The 15,114-nt window shown below is 43.1% G+C and overlaps 2 protein-coding genes across 2 annotated transcripts; both read left to right on the top strand.

The window, feature by feature from the left end:
* Positions 1 to 551: 551 nt before the first annotated feature.
* Positions 552 to 2,120, top strand: si:dkey-175g6.2 (neurosecretory protein VGF; the record flags this gene model as incomplete). Its single annotated transcript, XM_026373348.1, has 1 exon — positions 552 to 2,120. A coding segment is annotated over one exon (1,569 nt), but the record flags the coding sequence as incomplete, so codon positions are not given.
* Positions 2,121 to 11,940: 9,820 nt separating this feature from the next.
* On the top strand, positions 11,941 to 14,907 carry LOC113170680 (F-box only protein 39). Its single transcript, XM_026372876.1, has 7 exons — positions 11,941 to 11,969; positions 12,090 to 12,571; positions 12,676 to 12,847; positions 13,544 to 13,852; positions 14,111 to 14,335; positions 14,459 to 14,635; positions 14,719 to 14,907. Exons 2-7 carry the CDS (start codon positions 12,123 to 12,125, stop codon positions 14,842 to 14,844), a joined length of 1,458 nt encoding a protein of 485 aa, XP_026228661.1. The 5' UTR covers positions 11,941 to 11,969; positions 12,090 to 12,122; the 3' UTR covers positions 14,845 to 14,907.
* The last annotated feature ends 207 nt before the right edge of the window (positions 14,908 to 15,114 follow it).

The following is a 15,114-nucleotide window of genomic DNA, read 5'->3' on the forward strand; positions in this document are numbered from 1 at the left end:
CACACTGCTGTTGGTATTCCTCATAATCATGTTAAATGATTGCTTTTGTTCTTCTCCCTCTCCCTCCTTTTGCTTCTTCTTCAGGTGCTTAACCTGCCTCCTGCCAGTTCTGCATGGTCATGACCTGTCATCACGCCCTTTCCACAGCCCACCTTGTCCTATTGGTCCTGCTCATTGTCACTCCACAGCTGGCTGGCACCGCCCCTGTGTGGGGGGAAGGAGGGGAGGGTAGGGTGGAGGGGCGCACCCGGACAGACCAAAAAGAGGACAGCCTCTCCCCCTTCCTTTCACCCCCTTCCTCCAGTCCTGACAACACGTCGCAAGACCAAGGCCAGGGCCTGGGGCAAGATAACCAATCAGATAAAGCAACGGACCCTGTGCGGGTGCTCGCTGTTCTTTTGGAGGCCCTGGACCACCCCGGGGAGGCTGAAATCCAGGCGAGCAGAAACAGAGACTGGAAAGAGGATCAGAGTCAGGAGCTGCCATCCATTGAAGACTTGCAGGGTGGTGAGATAAGGAGAACAGGGCAGGCAGAGGGAGAGAGGGGGGTGGAGGAGGAGAAGGAGGGGCGAGGGGCTGATAAGGCTATTGAACAGCTAATTGTAGGCCATTTGACAGCTGCTCAGGGTGATGACTTAAAGGAAAGGGAAGAGAAGGACAAAAACACAAGGTCAGAGGCGGCTCAAGGGTGGTCTGTGGAGGATGTGAGACCTGATAGTGCAAGTGAGCTGGGGGGGAAAGAAGAAGAAGAGGGGCAGGAGGAGGGAAATGATTTAGAAAGTTTCTTAGACAAGGCCAGACTAAGTTCCCCCTCACAGGGGGATGATACCTCTCTGCAACGCAAAATAAGAGGCTACTTCCAAAACATTGACTTGGGTCTCCAAGATAATGAGATCCTGCCTCCACTGAAGGGCTACAAGGCGTATAACACTCAGTTAGCACGAGCTGGAAAGAAGCAGCACTGGCAGCAGAACCCGTCCGGCAACAGACCCGTCAAGGGCGGAAACTTCATGGATGACTTTGAGGATGAAGGAGAGGAGCTGGAGGAGTTTGAGGAAAAAGAGGAGAGCCTCTCTCACATGGAAGAGGAGGCCAGAGCACGTGCAGAAAAACAGGAGGTGCTCCGGCAGCAGGAGGAGGCGGAGCGAGCCCGAGAGGAGGAGCAGAGGCTGGCAGACATCGCCTCTGACATGCTCCTACAGTACATGGGAAGGAAGCAGCAACCCTACATGAAACCCCGGCAGAAAAGCAGCATGGGGGCTGCTGAGGACAAGCGCTCCGAGGAGGTCCTCCCGGACGAAGACGACCTGGACCAGCAAATGATTGACAGGCTGATCGAGATCAGCAGCAAACTGCACCTGCCTGCTGACGATGTGATTGAGATTATTAGTGACGTAGAGGAGAAGAAGAAGAAAAGGAAAGAGTTGCAACAGCAGCCAATCAACAGCAGCCCTATTGCCCCACGTTTCAGGCCTCTGGTACCTCCTCCTCTGGCTACTCCGCCTATCTACCATTACACAGTCTCCAAAAACCCCAAGAAAGCCCCTTATATGTACAACAAGTCCAACAAGAAATGGCACAAGGACAAAGTAAAGTCATACAAGCAGGAATATTGGTATAAGCCTCAAAAGCAGCTCGACTACTGGTACAAACCCCAGAAACAGTTTTTAGCTTTCCCCTCATATCCATACTACCAGAAGCCATATCGAGCATACTACCCCGTTTATTTCCCGTATCCCAAATCACAATATTATGGCAAGCCCCCCCCCTCCAGAGACCAGTCGTTTGGCCCCCAGGAACTTGACCTCCAGGCCCCAAGGCGCAGGCACAGGGCTGGGGGTAAGAACCGTGGACAGGGCTGGAGGCAGCAGCCAGCACCACGCCTGCCTCTCACCCCTTATATCTCTAACTATATCCTTCCTCACCCACGGACCTACCAACCCCTACCTCCCCCAAAACCAATAACCACGCCTAGGAGAGGCAGGCGACCCCCTTACTACTATCCACAAGTCACACCGGGAGATGACTATGAGGAAGATGGGCTGGTGCCTCAGCTGGACAGTGAGGAGGAACTGGAGAACTTTATTGAGAGGATCTACATGAAACGCAGAATGTATTGAGAGACGTTTTGGACATTTGTCAAATCAGAGGGACTGACTTGCGGTGGGATAGATATACAGTAAATGAAGAAAAGCTAAAAGAGAGGAGAAAAAAAGACTCAGAGGAGATATGTGTTTTAAGCCTGTTGGGAATTTAAGGGTCAAGAACTAAAAAGTTAGATTTATGTTGTTTTAATCACTGTAATTCTGTTGATTTTTCTGGTCAGGGAGAGGATGAAGGGGTCCCAGTTCAAGCTCCCTGTAACCATGTTCAGCCTCTTGCTCAGTTTACATTTTGAAACAGAACATACCATGGTGTATGTCTGCCTCCATTCAGGTCAATCTCTGATGCTCTTGCATAAAGTCAGAGATTTCTAGAGGATGCGCACACACATGCACACACACACACACACACACACACACAAGCACATGCGCACACATTTCAACACACCCACACACACTATAATTACATTTTTGACACGTTCACAAGCAGATGTGCCCATTGAAAGAGAACCATGTTTACAACATCACTTTGTATCTTTTGTTTTGTATTCTGTATGTCATAAAACACGACTAAAGTAGTACAATGACTTCTTAGCTACACAAATATGAAAAAAATCAAACGGAACACTACTATTGTCAAACGTTGACAGTTTATTTTTGTTGTATTTGATGTGTGTAGTTGCCTTTCTTATTCCAGATTGGATCAACGTTAAACAGCTGCAATTTGCAAAGGTGCCAAATACACACATTTCAGTTTTTGAAACTCAAGATTCAGATTTTTGCCTTACAAACACCATGGTTCTATAAGGGAAATAGCATGATGCATAATATTATCATCACAAACGGTCCCAATGTAGAAACCCTGTGGACTCCAAAAGCACAAACTTAAACACTAAACACTTCCAACCTGGTGGACTAAGGGTTTTCAATCATTTTGGGATTCAGAGGTTGTTGTGTCAACATACTTATGGCAGATTCACCACCACCATGCAGTGCTCCTTGATTTTATAGGAGGTCTCATTGTTCTCCAGTTCACATCTTTACTTTTTTTTGTGTCTTCAAACATTGTTTTCTGTTTTTCTTAGATTATATCCATTACCTCTATTTTCCCTTTCTTTCAAAAAATAAGAAAGAAAAAAAAAACTTCAAAAACAATCACACACATCTGTTCTGCAGCCTTTTTAAACAGATTTCCACCAAGAGGCTACAAACATTTAGTTCATTTTCAGAAGAAATTCATTGAAAAGTTTCAGGCCGGGGAGTCAGGGATTGTGCTTAAACCGTTAAATGCACGTCTTTCTACTTGCATCTTAAAAATGAACAAAAAAAAAAGAACAAAAAAAAGAGAAAAAAATAAAACAGTATGGAGAATCCAAGGTGGTTGTTTTCTCTGAATAAACTGTGAACTTAAAAAAAAAAAAAGAAATTTCAACGGAAGAGGGCCACTGTGTCCGCAGTGAAGCCGTGTGTCTTGTAAAAGGAGAGTGTTGTTGTTGATGTCACCTTTAGCATTGTAAGATGTACAGTGTGAAATAAATATGCCTGTGCAATGTGTAAATAACAGCATGATGATTACTAGTTTTGCTATATGATAAAAAATAAAAGCAATTATTTTATTAAAGTTCAGTTTTTTACTGGCTTTTTGGAGAGTGCTGTATATTGTACTTGCATAGAAGTAAAAAAAAAAAAAAAACCGGCAAGAACGCTCAATTCTTGAGTAACGAAACAAATCAAAATCCACAAAAGATGAAGACAATCAGTCGCAGCTTAGTGACAGCACGACTCATATATGTCACAGGCGCATCAATATGGAAACGAACGAAGAAAACAAAAACTATAGAGGGAGTTTATTATATTCCCAAACAATCAAAAATGAGCACGAGGGAAAAAACAACAAGAAAGGCAAAGAAAAGGGGAGGAATAAGTGAAAAATGGAAAAATTCAGAAGGAGGGAAGGAAATGGTAACTGCAGTGATTGATGAGTCACATGATTGGTGGATGACTCATCCATCTGTACACTTTACTGCGCAGGACCACACTCACACAGACACACAGACACACACACATACACACACACACACACACACACACACACACACACACACACACACACACACACACTTTCTCTCTCTCTCTTTGAGCTGTATAGTAATTTAGCTGCTGGCATTCAAGATAAAGATTGAGTCATGGTCGCTCCCGCCTCGTGCCAGCCAATCAGCCGGTGGAAAAGGTGTTTGGTAGATGAGTTTTGCCATATCTTGTTTCCACACCTCCTCCTCACTCTTGCTTCACATGGGAAATGTGCCCTCCTGCTATAATTCCTTGAAATGTTTCTGGCGGCACTTGTTTGGCATTAAAACAAACCTTATGCTGTCAGTGGCACAAACACTGACGGTGATTAGCAGGCTGTCAATATGCTCTAATCACATGTTACCTCTCCAGCTTGCTCACCAGTTGTTTGGAACGGTAATTTTCACGGCTTTATCTTGGCTTGTTCTGTGATTCTTGGACACCGTGTCACAAATTTAGATTTTTAATTACAGCTTGTACCTTCCGTAGATGTCCTATTCATCTTGTGACTGTAAAATTTATTATGAATGTTGGAGGTGGCCACAGTAATTTCAATTCCAGCTCTAAAAACAACAACACTGGCCTCTACTGGGAAGGAGAAAAGCACGCAACCAGTACAGACAGGGCTACGAGAGCATCCAGCTGACAACTGAGTAGGTGACTGTGACATTTCTGTCAAGCAGTGTGAAAATATCACACATGCTGTGGGTGTACTGTTTCTAGGAAGAGGCTAAATTATTGTTAGACATATTGGAAATTTGCAGATGGCTAGATTTAAAGATCAGTACCATTCTTATTTTAGATGTTAGTAGTAGTTCAGTGTCAGCAGGGAATTATCTTTGCTTAGCATTTTAGCAGTTAATTCCTTAACATATAAGTTACCCATTTTATTTATCAAAGTGTGTTTAAAAGTGTTTTTTGTTTTTTTTTCAAAGATAGTGTACCACGCGTGATAGACTGAGCAGCATTTAGTGGTGAGATTGGTGTCATGTCGCATGTGTCAACTAGTACCATGTGACTTCATATGACCCTTAACCCTTAACATCATTATGCACATGAAAAGTTGTCCATCCATCCACTTATTATCGTATAAGGAGTGCTAGAGCCAATCCCAGCTAACACAGGGCGAGGAGTGGCGTACACCCTGGATATGGTAGGCAGTCTTAGTATCCCAGGGCTGACATGCAGAGACAAACATTTACATTCACACTGATAAGACAATTTGTATTCCAAGCAAATTAATAATGCACCACTGAATGTATAGATTTAAGAAGTATGAAACTTGATGGCTAAACAGGTAATAATAATAATATGTATGTTTGGTGGAATGCCACACACCAAAGCTTCTTTAAAGGAGCCTTTTGTAAGGTCAACTTGCGCCTTGTTGCCAAGCTTTGGACAAAAACAGCTTTGTTGAGACGGCGCTGTTTACATGTTCATATTTCACACAACTGAGATTTAAAAATTTTCCAGCACAATGGGATAATTACGTGTCAAGCATTAGATCACACTACGTCCTTTAAGCAGTCATTTATATTTTGCCTGGTGGGTATGCTATAATTAAAATGCAATTTGAATTTTTCAAAAGGTTTCACAAAATTTGGTTTACATCCAGTGTCTGGCACAAAGGAGTCTGACAGCACAGCAATTCATCAGTAATGGCCCCAAGAAGCCCATGCATTTACAGAAGTGAAAATACAAGGGAAAATGTCAACCTTCAGTTGTATGAATATTGAATTACTGCAGCCATAATAACTTCAAAATCTAATTAAATAATGGTCATGTATTTCTACACCAGTGGAAATTTGGTTCAACCTCTGACTTTAAATGTCATCATGATACTAGCTAAACAGAATTCACTGTGCATACAAATCTTATACTTGTTTACACGATGTTAATGCAGATGTTTCCACAGTGAATGCACAAAAATGACCAGCACTGTCAAATCTGGTTCTGCCGAGGTTGGTGTAATGGCTGAGATGTAGTTTGAAAAAAGTACATGAACACTGCATGAAATTGGACCAAATCACCACTGCAAAGACATACAAAATGGGTCATTAGGTTGCATGGCAACTAGCAGTATCTTGTTTATATTTTTTTGTTCACTAAATGGTGTATTTTTACATCCTGTTTTATATGAACCTCCTTCCTTTCTTATTCTTTCCCTGTGGCATAATCATACTGCTATTTTAAAGATAATTTATTTTTTTCCTTTTGAATATAACTAGCTTGTGTTTAAATCATTTTACTTCATTTGGCAACTTTGGACGGATGCACGTGTTTGTTTTGCATCACTTTTTAGTGTTTAAACCGTAACATGACCCATGATGAGCCAAGATCTAACAGCTGCTAACAGACGAACACGAAACACCTGAAATTTATACCTCTAGGGCAAAATATGAAGTTATTCTTAGTCTCACAAGATGACTTCAAATGCCAGCAAACATAGAAACACCTCAGTAGAGTTTAATTTGAAGCATGCACAGCGGATTTTATGCCTTGGCCAGGACATAAACCTACATAAGTTGTTTATCCAGGTTTCTGAGACTTGAGGTTAGTGGATATCTCTGTATGTCAGTATGAAAGCTGCTCAAAGAGTCAACATGTTTGAACTTTCCCACTTGATCCTGACCTCCAGCACCTTTACATCTTCATCTTCATTAAATCTGTTGCAGCACTCGCTTCCCCGTGTTGGTTAATTTTGTCAGCCAAGGTTGAACATCGTCTTTGCCACATAATATGCCTCATCACCCGTGCTTTCTTCAGCCATTAACTGTGAAGGCCTCTCCCTTAAAGCAGCATCCTTTGATTATGATCTCTTTGTTTATGACCCTTGTCTTTTTGCTCCCTCCTTTCATCTCTTCCTCCCCCTGCTTCCCTGCTACCTACCCTTGCTTCTATCATCTCCCTTTTACCCCCACCCTGCAACTCCATAATGCTCCCAAACACACCGTCTTCCTCCATTTTTCATTATCCTTTGCCCATTTCATGTTTTGTATGCAAGCCCCAAGGGAGAGAAATGGGTGAAAAGCACTCTCTCTGCACCACTGTCACAAAAGACTGGTGAGTCATCGCCACTTATGTGCCTGTCTCCCTCCTCCCACAAGAAACACATACACACACACACACACACACACACACACACAGGAAAAACACTCAAATTACTCCCTACCTGCCATGCACTTACAAGATGACACACATACAGAGACACACATGGGTGAGTCTGCTGGTACATAACGTTTAGGTGCACGAAAGAGCGCACAAACACACACACACACACACACACACACACACGCACACACGTTCCATATCTCTTCAAAGCAACACTGACATTAAAACCCAAGTCACATGATTAAGTTGATAAGTCTGGCTGAGAATGACATTCGGTGATGTGAGCTGCCTCTCAGGTTTTCATATAATATTTTAAGTTGGAAAATAAAAACTCTGTCAATGAAGAGTCAACACACAGGACTGGACAGTTCAACAGACTGCACATAGAGAGATCCTCCTTAAACAGGCGAGAGAAAATAAAATGCAATGAGAGCAAAATGGACAATGGAAAAAAAAGGGATTGTGACAGAAATTCCCTGCATTAGTGATGTGGCTTTGGTCGTTTTTGTTCACCTGCTCTTTGTAACCCACAAAGAAAATGCTCTTCCTCCATCTGGTGGCTGAGCGAAGCACTTACAATGCAGTGATGGTGCAGCTGTGTGCACAAGATGGCAGTCCTGAATGAACACAATGTAGTCACACATTATGACACGTTTCCACTTTGCTTTTGTGGCATCACGTTGAGATTTTTTGTCACACTGGAGTTCTGCAAAAGGTGGTTTTCATAATCATAATCTGATTATATTTTCTCAATGAATCAACACATTGTTTGTTCAAAAGTTGAAGATGTCTGGAACATAGAGTACAGACATTTTGCAAAGAAACTTGAATAATAAATAAGAAATTCTCAAAGGGACTGAATTATTTTTCTGTCAGTCAGCTGCTAAAATGATCATAAATAATCCTCTTTCAACCTGAATTTATAAAGTGTCTATAGAAATGACAAGAAAACTCTTTGTACACAGTATGTTCTGAGTAAATGAAATGTGATTCTAGTAAATAATATATTCAACAGACGATAATATCATGGGAGCACTTTGTGGAGCTGTCAGACAACCTCTGGCTTTGGCTTTTGTTGTTTGTGTTCTTGCTTATATCAAAGCAGACTCCAAAGCAGAGACATCAGATCCCTCACTGTATTACTCTTTACAGAAACCTGCTTGTGAGCTATTCAGACACATCAAATATTGAAAGCCTGGAGTTTCCGTTTCACACGCGGTCAGGGAGGGGAGAGAGCATACAGGCAGACAGAGGGGAGGCCATACGGTGGCAGAGGCACGGAGGAAAAAGTCAGAGAACGGTGGGATTAAGGGGAAAGTACACATGAGCAGGAATGGAGGAAGAGACAGAGGAACAGGGAGAAAGCACCAATAGGTAAGAGGAGAGTCTGAATGTTAAACAGGTGCTTGCCTAAAGACTCAGTTGGTGTAACAAGGTGGAGATCGATTGGCTGATAACCTTTTAGTCAGGTGGCTAGGAGGGCATGTTTTAATGTTTAATTCCACTGCTCCTCTCTTAAACCTCAGCAGGACAACTTCTACCCACGTTGACATGCAGGATGAAAACTGCAGCGAGAACAGCAACGAGCCCCAAGATCTCCAGGTGCCGGAGGAGGACGACCAGGCTGAGGGCGGTGAGGCGGAGCCCAGTCAGGTCAGATTTGACAGGAAAAACATCCGCTCTTTGCCAGCATGCACATCCATACTCTACAGTTGCATCTATCAGATTGATTTTAACTCAAAGAATAGAATAGTAATGTGGGGGAAATGAGCATTAACCTTTGCTCAAGATTTTGGTGTTTCCTTGGTTGGTGTGACTGATGAAGGTTGGGAAGGATCTATGTATGAGTGACGCAGAGACCTTACCACAGGAGACTCTGATAGCCACAAAAACAAAGGACAATGCTGACTGCCTTCCATTGTCCCCCATGTTAACAGAGGAAGAGGGCACCCCGTTTACAGTGTCGTCTCATCCCTCCGACACCCAGAGTAAGCCACACACAAACAAACGCACACACCTGACTCATACGGTGGTTTCACACAGCATCCACTTTCACCACAGTGTTCACTGGCAGACCGGCGGAGTCAGACACATCTAATCTTTTCGCTTTGTGAGCATAGGATATGTTTGTAGATTGGTAGGAAATGTAATGCATTTAAAATAAAATCTAGAACATGTACGTGTGAAATGTGGAAGTGTCTGAATACTACCACAATCCACTATGTGTGGATTGTTTCAGTAAGTAGCACCTGCTCATATGAGACTGTTCATTTCAGGAAAGGTGTGTAACATTTTATGTTGATTGCAGCACTTTCCACAATTTGTGTGTTCACAGATCGCCCATGTGGACCCTGCTGGTATTGTCTCAGAACTCTGGACTCAGAATATCAACCTCCTCAACAGGTTTTAACATTTTCATTTACTTTTGCTACAGTGAGAAGTAGAAAGGTTTTTTGATTTGGTATATGTATACGGTAATTCGCTTCACAAATGTGGCAGACATGCAAAGGTGCAGCACCAGATGATATTTCATCATGATAATGCGATGCAGTAAGCTGTTAAATAATTTAATAAAAGTGTAAAACTACAAAATGAGAAATCTGACTCCGTGACCTGGAACACTGAGTATCAATTGAAGTGAATTCATCAGTAACACACTTTGAAGTTGGCCACTGAGATTAAATGATGGTAATCAGTCAGAAGGTTCACATACACTAGACTGCTTAAAAAATTAAGGGCATGTGTAATCGTCACAGTTTAAAATCAAGTTACTCAAACTTCAGGGATACTAATCTGTTAATTTAAGAAAACAAGTCTTTGTGAATATGTTTTTCGTAAATGAAAGTGACAACAGGTGCAGTGGAGCAGCAAAACTAAGACAACCCCCAAACAGTGAATAGTTTTGCATGACAAATGCTCTCTCCTCTTCCTTTCTCACTGATTCTTCCAAAGATGTGTGCTTTGATAGTGTCCCTATCACTACTTGTAACATGAGGCAGTATCTGCAGCCCAATCAATTTGCACAGGTAGTCCAGTTACTCCACGATTGGCACATCCATACATACATTTTCTGTGTCTCCAGGTACAGTCTCAAAAGCATGAATGAAATACAGGGAGACTGTTGTGGGGGTACTGGGATCAAATCTCCAGAGTAATTGTCAGATCTTATACTGGTGCAGTGGCCTGATGTTTCCTCCTGCTGAGCAGGACAGTGCCCTGCCTCATGTATCCAGAGTGTGCAGGGAGTTCCTGGATAATGAAAGGCACTGATGCCATTGACTGGCCTTCATGTTCCCTTGACCTAAATCGAATTGAGCAACAGCTCTATGGGACATTATGTATCAGTGCATCTGACACTACACTGTACAACAACAGAAGGTCCAAGAGCTCTCTGTTGCCCTGATCCGGGTCTAGGATCATCGAGGATATTGATTGTGCTCCTGGCAATGCTCAGACATTGTCAGGAGCACATACAAGCACAGGCACTGGCCATGCACGCTTATGAGAAGCTGTAATGACATTGTATGAGCTCATGGTTAAAAAATGTCTTGATCTGTACTACTGGAATCTGTGTGTTGATAATTGTGGTTTCTATTGATTGTTTTTTCCATTTTAAAATATATCATGTACATTAGAGCCTCGATTTCCAGCAGCACAAATGTGCTCTGTTGCTGTGTTGCAGGAAGACACCGATCCTTTGTCACCACAGCCCTCTAGTGGCCAGAAAGTGAGTTACCAGACAGACCCTCGACCTCACTTTGGCGTGACTTGGTCCTCCCACTCCACATGCCACCCTCTGTGGGGCAGCGAGGGGCCCTGCTGGGGGAAAAGAAACCAGGAAGTGCTTGATCAGACACATCCCTGTCCTCACTGCCACCTGGGCATGCCCCTTGATACACTGCGTTGGCATGAGGTTGGTACACTTGTAAAAACACAGAAGTAAATAGAGACACACACACTCTCCAACAAAACACACTACATCGTATAGCAAATAAATAGATTTACTAAAGAGACTCTGTTTCTGTCTGCACAGGCCAAGTGTCTGCTGTTTGCAGAGCTGAGGAACTCCAAGAAATAAATGGAGCCACATTGTGAGAAAAATGTTGCAAGTGTACTTTTACACATTCACCGTCCGCCCTTTATATTTATGCTCTCAGGAAATATGTGCAACATCTGCTTCTGTGAGTAAATGTCAGTCTGTTTACACCTAAGCTTAGAAGTGCTCATTCCTCATTTCGTTTTGTGATATGTGTTAATACAAATAAACAGCACATGTACAAAGCAAAGTGTTGATTTAAATCCTATTGAAAGTGAAGACAGACGTCCCCCTGCAGTAAGCTGTTGCCAGTCCACAGCTCTTGGAATAATACAGACATGTGAGCTGAAGATGCTCAGATTCCAGCAACCTTGTTGTTTTGGGAAGAGTCACAGTAAAAGAGAGATTCAGTTTTTCTCTGTGCAAACCTACACAATCTGCGCTTTTAGACAAAATGCTGCAATGCTCTTCTGAAACATGTGGTGTTGAAAACAAATAAAACAGCATTCACTTAAAAAAGTGTAGTTGTTTTCAATTGAACTCAATAGAACTGAACCTAGAGTTCTTGTGATGTCACAAAAGAACCTTAAACTCCTGTGGCCGGTTTCTTCACACTGCACACTTCCCTGCTAAACTGCTTCTGGCTTCAGGTAAACGCTCAGTTGCACAGTTCTTGTTGTTTTTTTGTTTTGTGACTAACTAGAAAGCTGTAACCACAATGATAAAAAGATGCAGAAATAAATATCATATCCACATGTTACTCTCTTTAGGTAAACTCTGTAGAGTAAAGTATTCAAACTAAAATGGATGAGAAGTTTTTCCCTATGCACAAAGAGGACAAGCCTCAGCATCAAGGCTCAGACGATGAGGACAGCGAGGAGGAGATGAGTGATTACGACTCAGATCTCAGTGATGACTGCTGGGACGGCAGCAGCTGGGAGTCACTTCCTGATGTGTGCTTGCGATGCCTGTTCACGTTTCTTTCCGACCGTGATCGCAGGAGTGCAGCTCTTGTTTGTCATCACTGGCACAATGTCATGCGCTCTCCCTCCCTGTGGCGCTGTCGCTACTTTCACTTCAGTGGTCGGCTTTCTAAGTTCAGGCAGTCTGAATACTGCTCTGCTGTGACCTATGCCCGCTACCTGGGAGTCTACCTGGAGAGGCTGGAGGTGTGTGTGTGTCCTCCACGCAGGTCCTTGGTTGCACAGAGACTGGAGCAAGTTATCAGTGGGCTTATTTCGGAGCTTACCAGGTGAAAACCCTTCTAAACCATATTTTGTTTAGCATAGTCCAGAACCCCAATTAAACCCCAATTAATGAAATGTCTGACAACACACTTTCTACATGACTTCACAGAGTAAGGGCCCCACTTCATTCCCTCTCCATTGTAAAGCTGGAGTTGGATCGGCCTGCTTGGACGCCAGGCCTCAGAAACTCTCTGATAAACAGCCTGATTCGCTTCATCCAGAAAGTGGGTTCAAAGCTCAGCTCTATTTGTCTGAGCAGAATGCGAAACAACACGTTTCAGGTATATACCGTGAACAATAGTTCAAAGATCCTCTTTTCACTGTCACAGATGCTTAATCAAAGAGTCAGTGGTAACTGAAGTGCCAGAGCTAATCAGTTGTAAGTTAGGATTCATTAAATCACTTCATGAATGGGGCCTTAACAGTAAATCCCCAAGCTGGAATTACTGGATCAGTGGTGTCACAGATCCGTCTCATTCATTCATACTTTACAGTGTGTTACACACACATGTGCAGTAACAGCAGACCTAGTAATGTTAGAGACCTATCCTTATGTCAAAGGAGCAGCGTAATACATTAGATGGTTCTGAATGATGTCACCCTTACCGCAGAGATCTAAATTGACCTTTGCTGTGACTTTTATCGGATTTGAAAGGATAGTTTTCGGCGCAGGTTCCCTTTAACTTCAATACATCCTGCATCCTACAAATATTTTATATATTTTAATAACTTTTAATCTTGAGAGTAAATAACACATTTCTGGGTGCAAAATATTATCTTCTTCATACAAGTCAAAGTAATACAAATAATAGGATTGTGAGTGTGAGATTACTGTGTGTAAATGAAATGACGTGAATCAGCAACGTGATTCAGAATTTCCAGTTCCACTCGCCTTATGCTTGACTTAATTACTCCATGATAAATATCATTCGGCCTTTATCATTCACTATCTAAACATCCCATCCTTTAATCTCTAGGGTCTGGAGCTGCTTTCTGCTCTGTCAAACTCTCAGAGTCGCTTCAGCCCCAGATACTGTATCTCCTCTCTGGGCTTGGAGGGATTCTTTTCCAGTGCTACATACGTCCATCTTAACTCCGATATGCCCTGCATCCTGAGAAACCTGCGTGGCCTCACCGACCTGAGGCTGAGTTACTCCTGCGTGTCTGATCAGCTGCTAATTGCTCTGCAGCACAAACATCGAGTTGGGAAACGAACCACCAGCAGAGATGGGAGCCCCTTGCAAAAACTTTCACTTCACTGCGCTCTGAATGAACCTCATCAACAGGTAGGAAATAAGGACATCACTCGGTACGGTATAATACCAAGTAGGTTATAGCAACCAGTGATGATACACAGTCTAGATGGTATATTTTACTAACTTCTCCAGCAAGTGAAACATGCTTCTTGGCAAGAAAATGTAAGTGCTTTGGGGTTGGTGTAATAGTCCAAGGTGGAAGCTGTTGCTGATTTAGCACGACGAAAGAAATGAAAGCCTCAGGTTTCCTTTGTTCATTTCTGTCTCCGCTTCATCTTCTCTGTCAAGCTGGTGAGTGGTGACTCATGGGAAGCTTTGGCATCAAGCTGCCCAGACCTCCAAATCAAGTTTACCGTGGACCAAATCATCAACACCGACTGCCTCGCACGAATGCTGTTGCGTGAGATTCCCCTGACAGAGTACGGGATGACAGCTTTCTACTCCCCTGATGTAACCTGGAGTGCCAAGCCTGTCCTCTCCAACCTGCTGCCTCAGTACAGACGCAGCCTGCAGGTCAGCATGGCTGCAAATTATAGCTGGATGGCGGTAAACTGAATGTTTATCCAGAAACACGCTATGTGAAGTATATCATATCATAATGAGTTGCCAGTAAACCATTATCTTTCCTGGAAATAGTTTTTGACCCTGGACCTGACCAACTGCAGTGAAGACCTGGATGAGGAGCTGCTGGAGCTGGTCAAGGTGTGTAAGCGTCTGGAGCAGCTGAGAATATGGGCGTTCTTGGAAATCAGGACTGTGGAGAGACTGCTGCAGATCAGACTGACAGAGAGGACCCAGCTCAATAAGATCAGAGTGAGAAACAAAGACGAACGCTGAATGAGTTTGAGATGAACAGCACACACACAACATGCTATTGTGGCCATTATGTCTTCCAGGTGAGAATCTACTCAGTAAACGAAGACACCAGCGAGGAGGAAGACCAGCTGGAGGACATGTTGTCTTCCTACCGCCACCTCCCTCCAGAGCTGCAATTTTATGCCATACTCTGTCCCTATGTGTGATCACCGAACACATGCACGAGTGCTTGTAGGCAAACCGATGAGTGCACAACAAAAACTAAAATAAAATATAATAGCATGCAAATCACCTGTAAATCTGTCATTTTACTTTGGAGGTTCGGTTCTTTCCCTCTCTCTGTGTTTTTCTCAGAGGGGTGGGGGTTGTCCTAGTGTGTGTGTGTGTGTGTGGAAACACTGACCTAGTTTTATTGTACAGGGTGATGTGGGGAGGCCGCTCATGGCAAGAGCACTATTTTAAGAAACAAGGATTAA

The sequence above is a fragment of the Anabas testudineus genome, chromosome 14 (assembly GCF_900324465.2).
Source record: "Anabas testudineus chromosome 14, fAnaTes1.2, whole genome shotgun sequence".
Classification (NCBI taxonomy): Eukaryota; Metazoa; Chordata; class Actinopteri; order Anabantiformes; family Anabantidae; genus Anabas; species Anabas testudineus.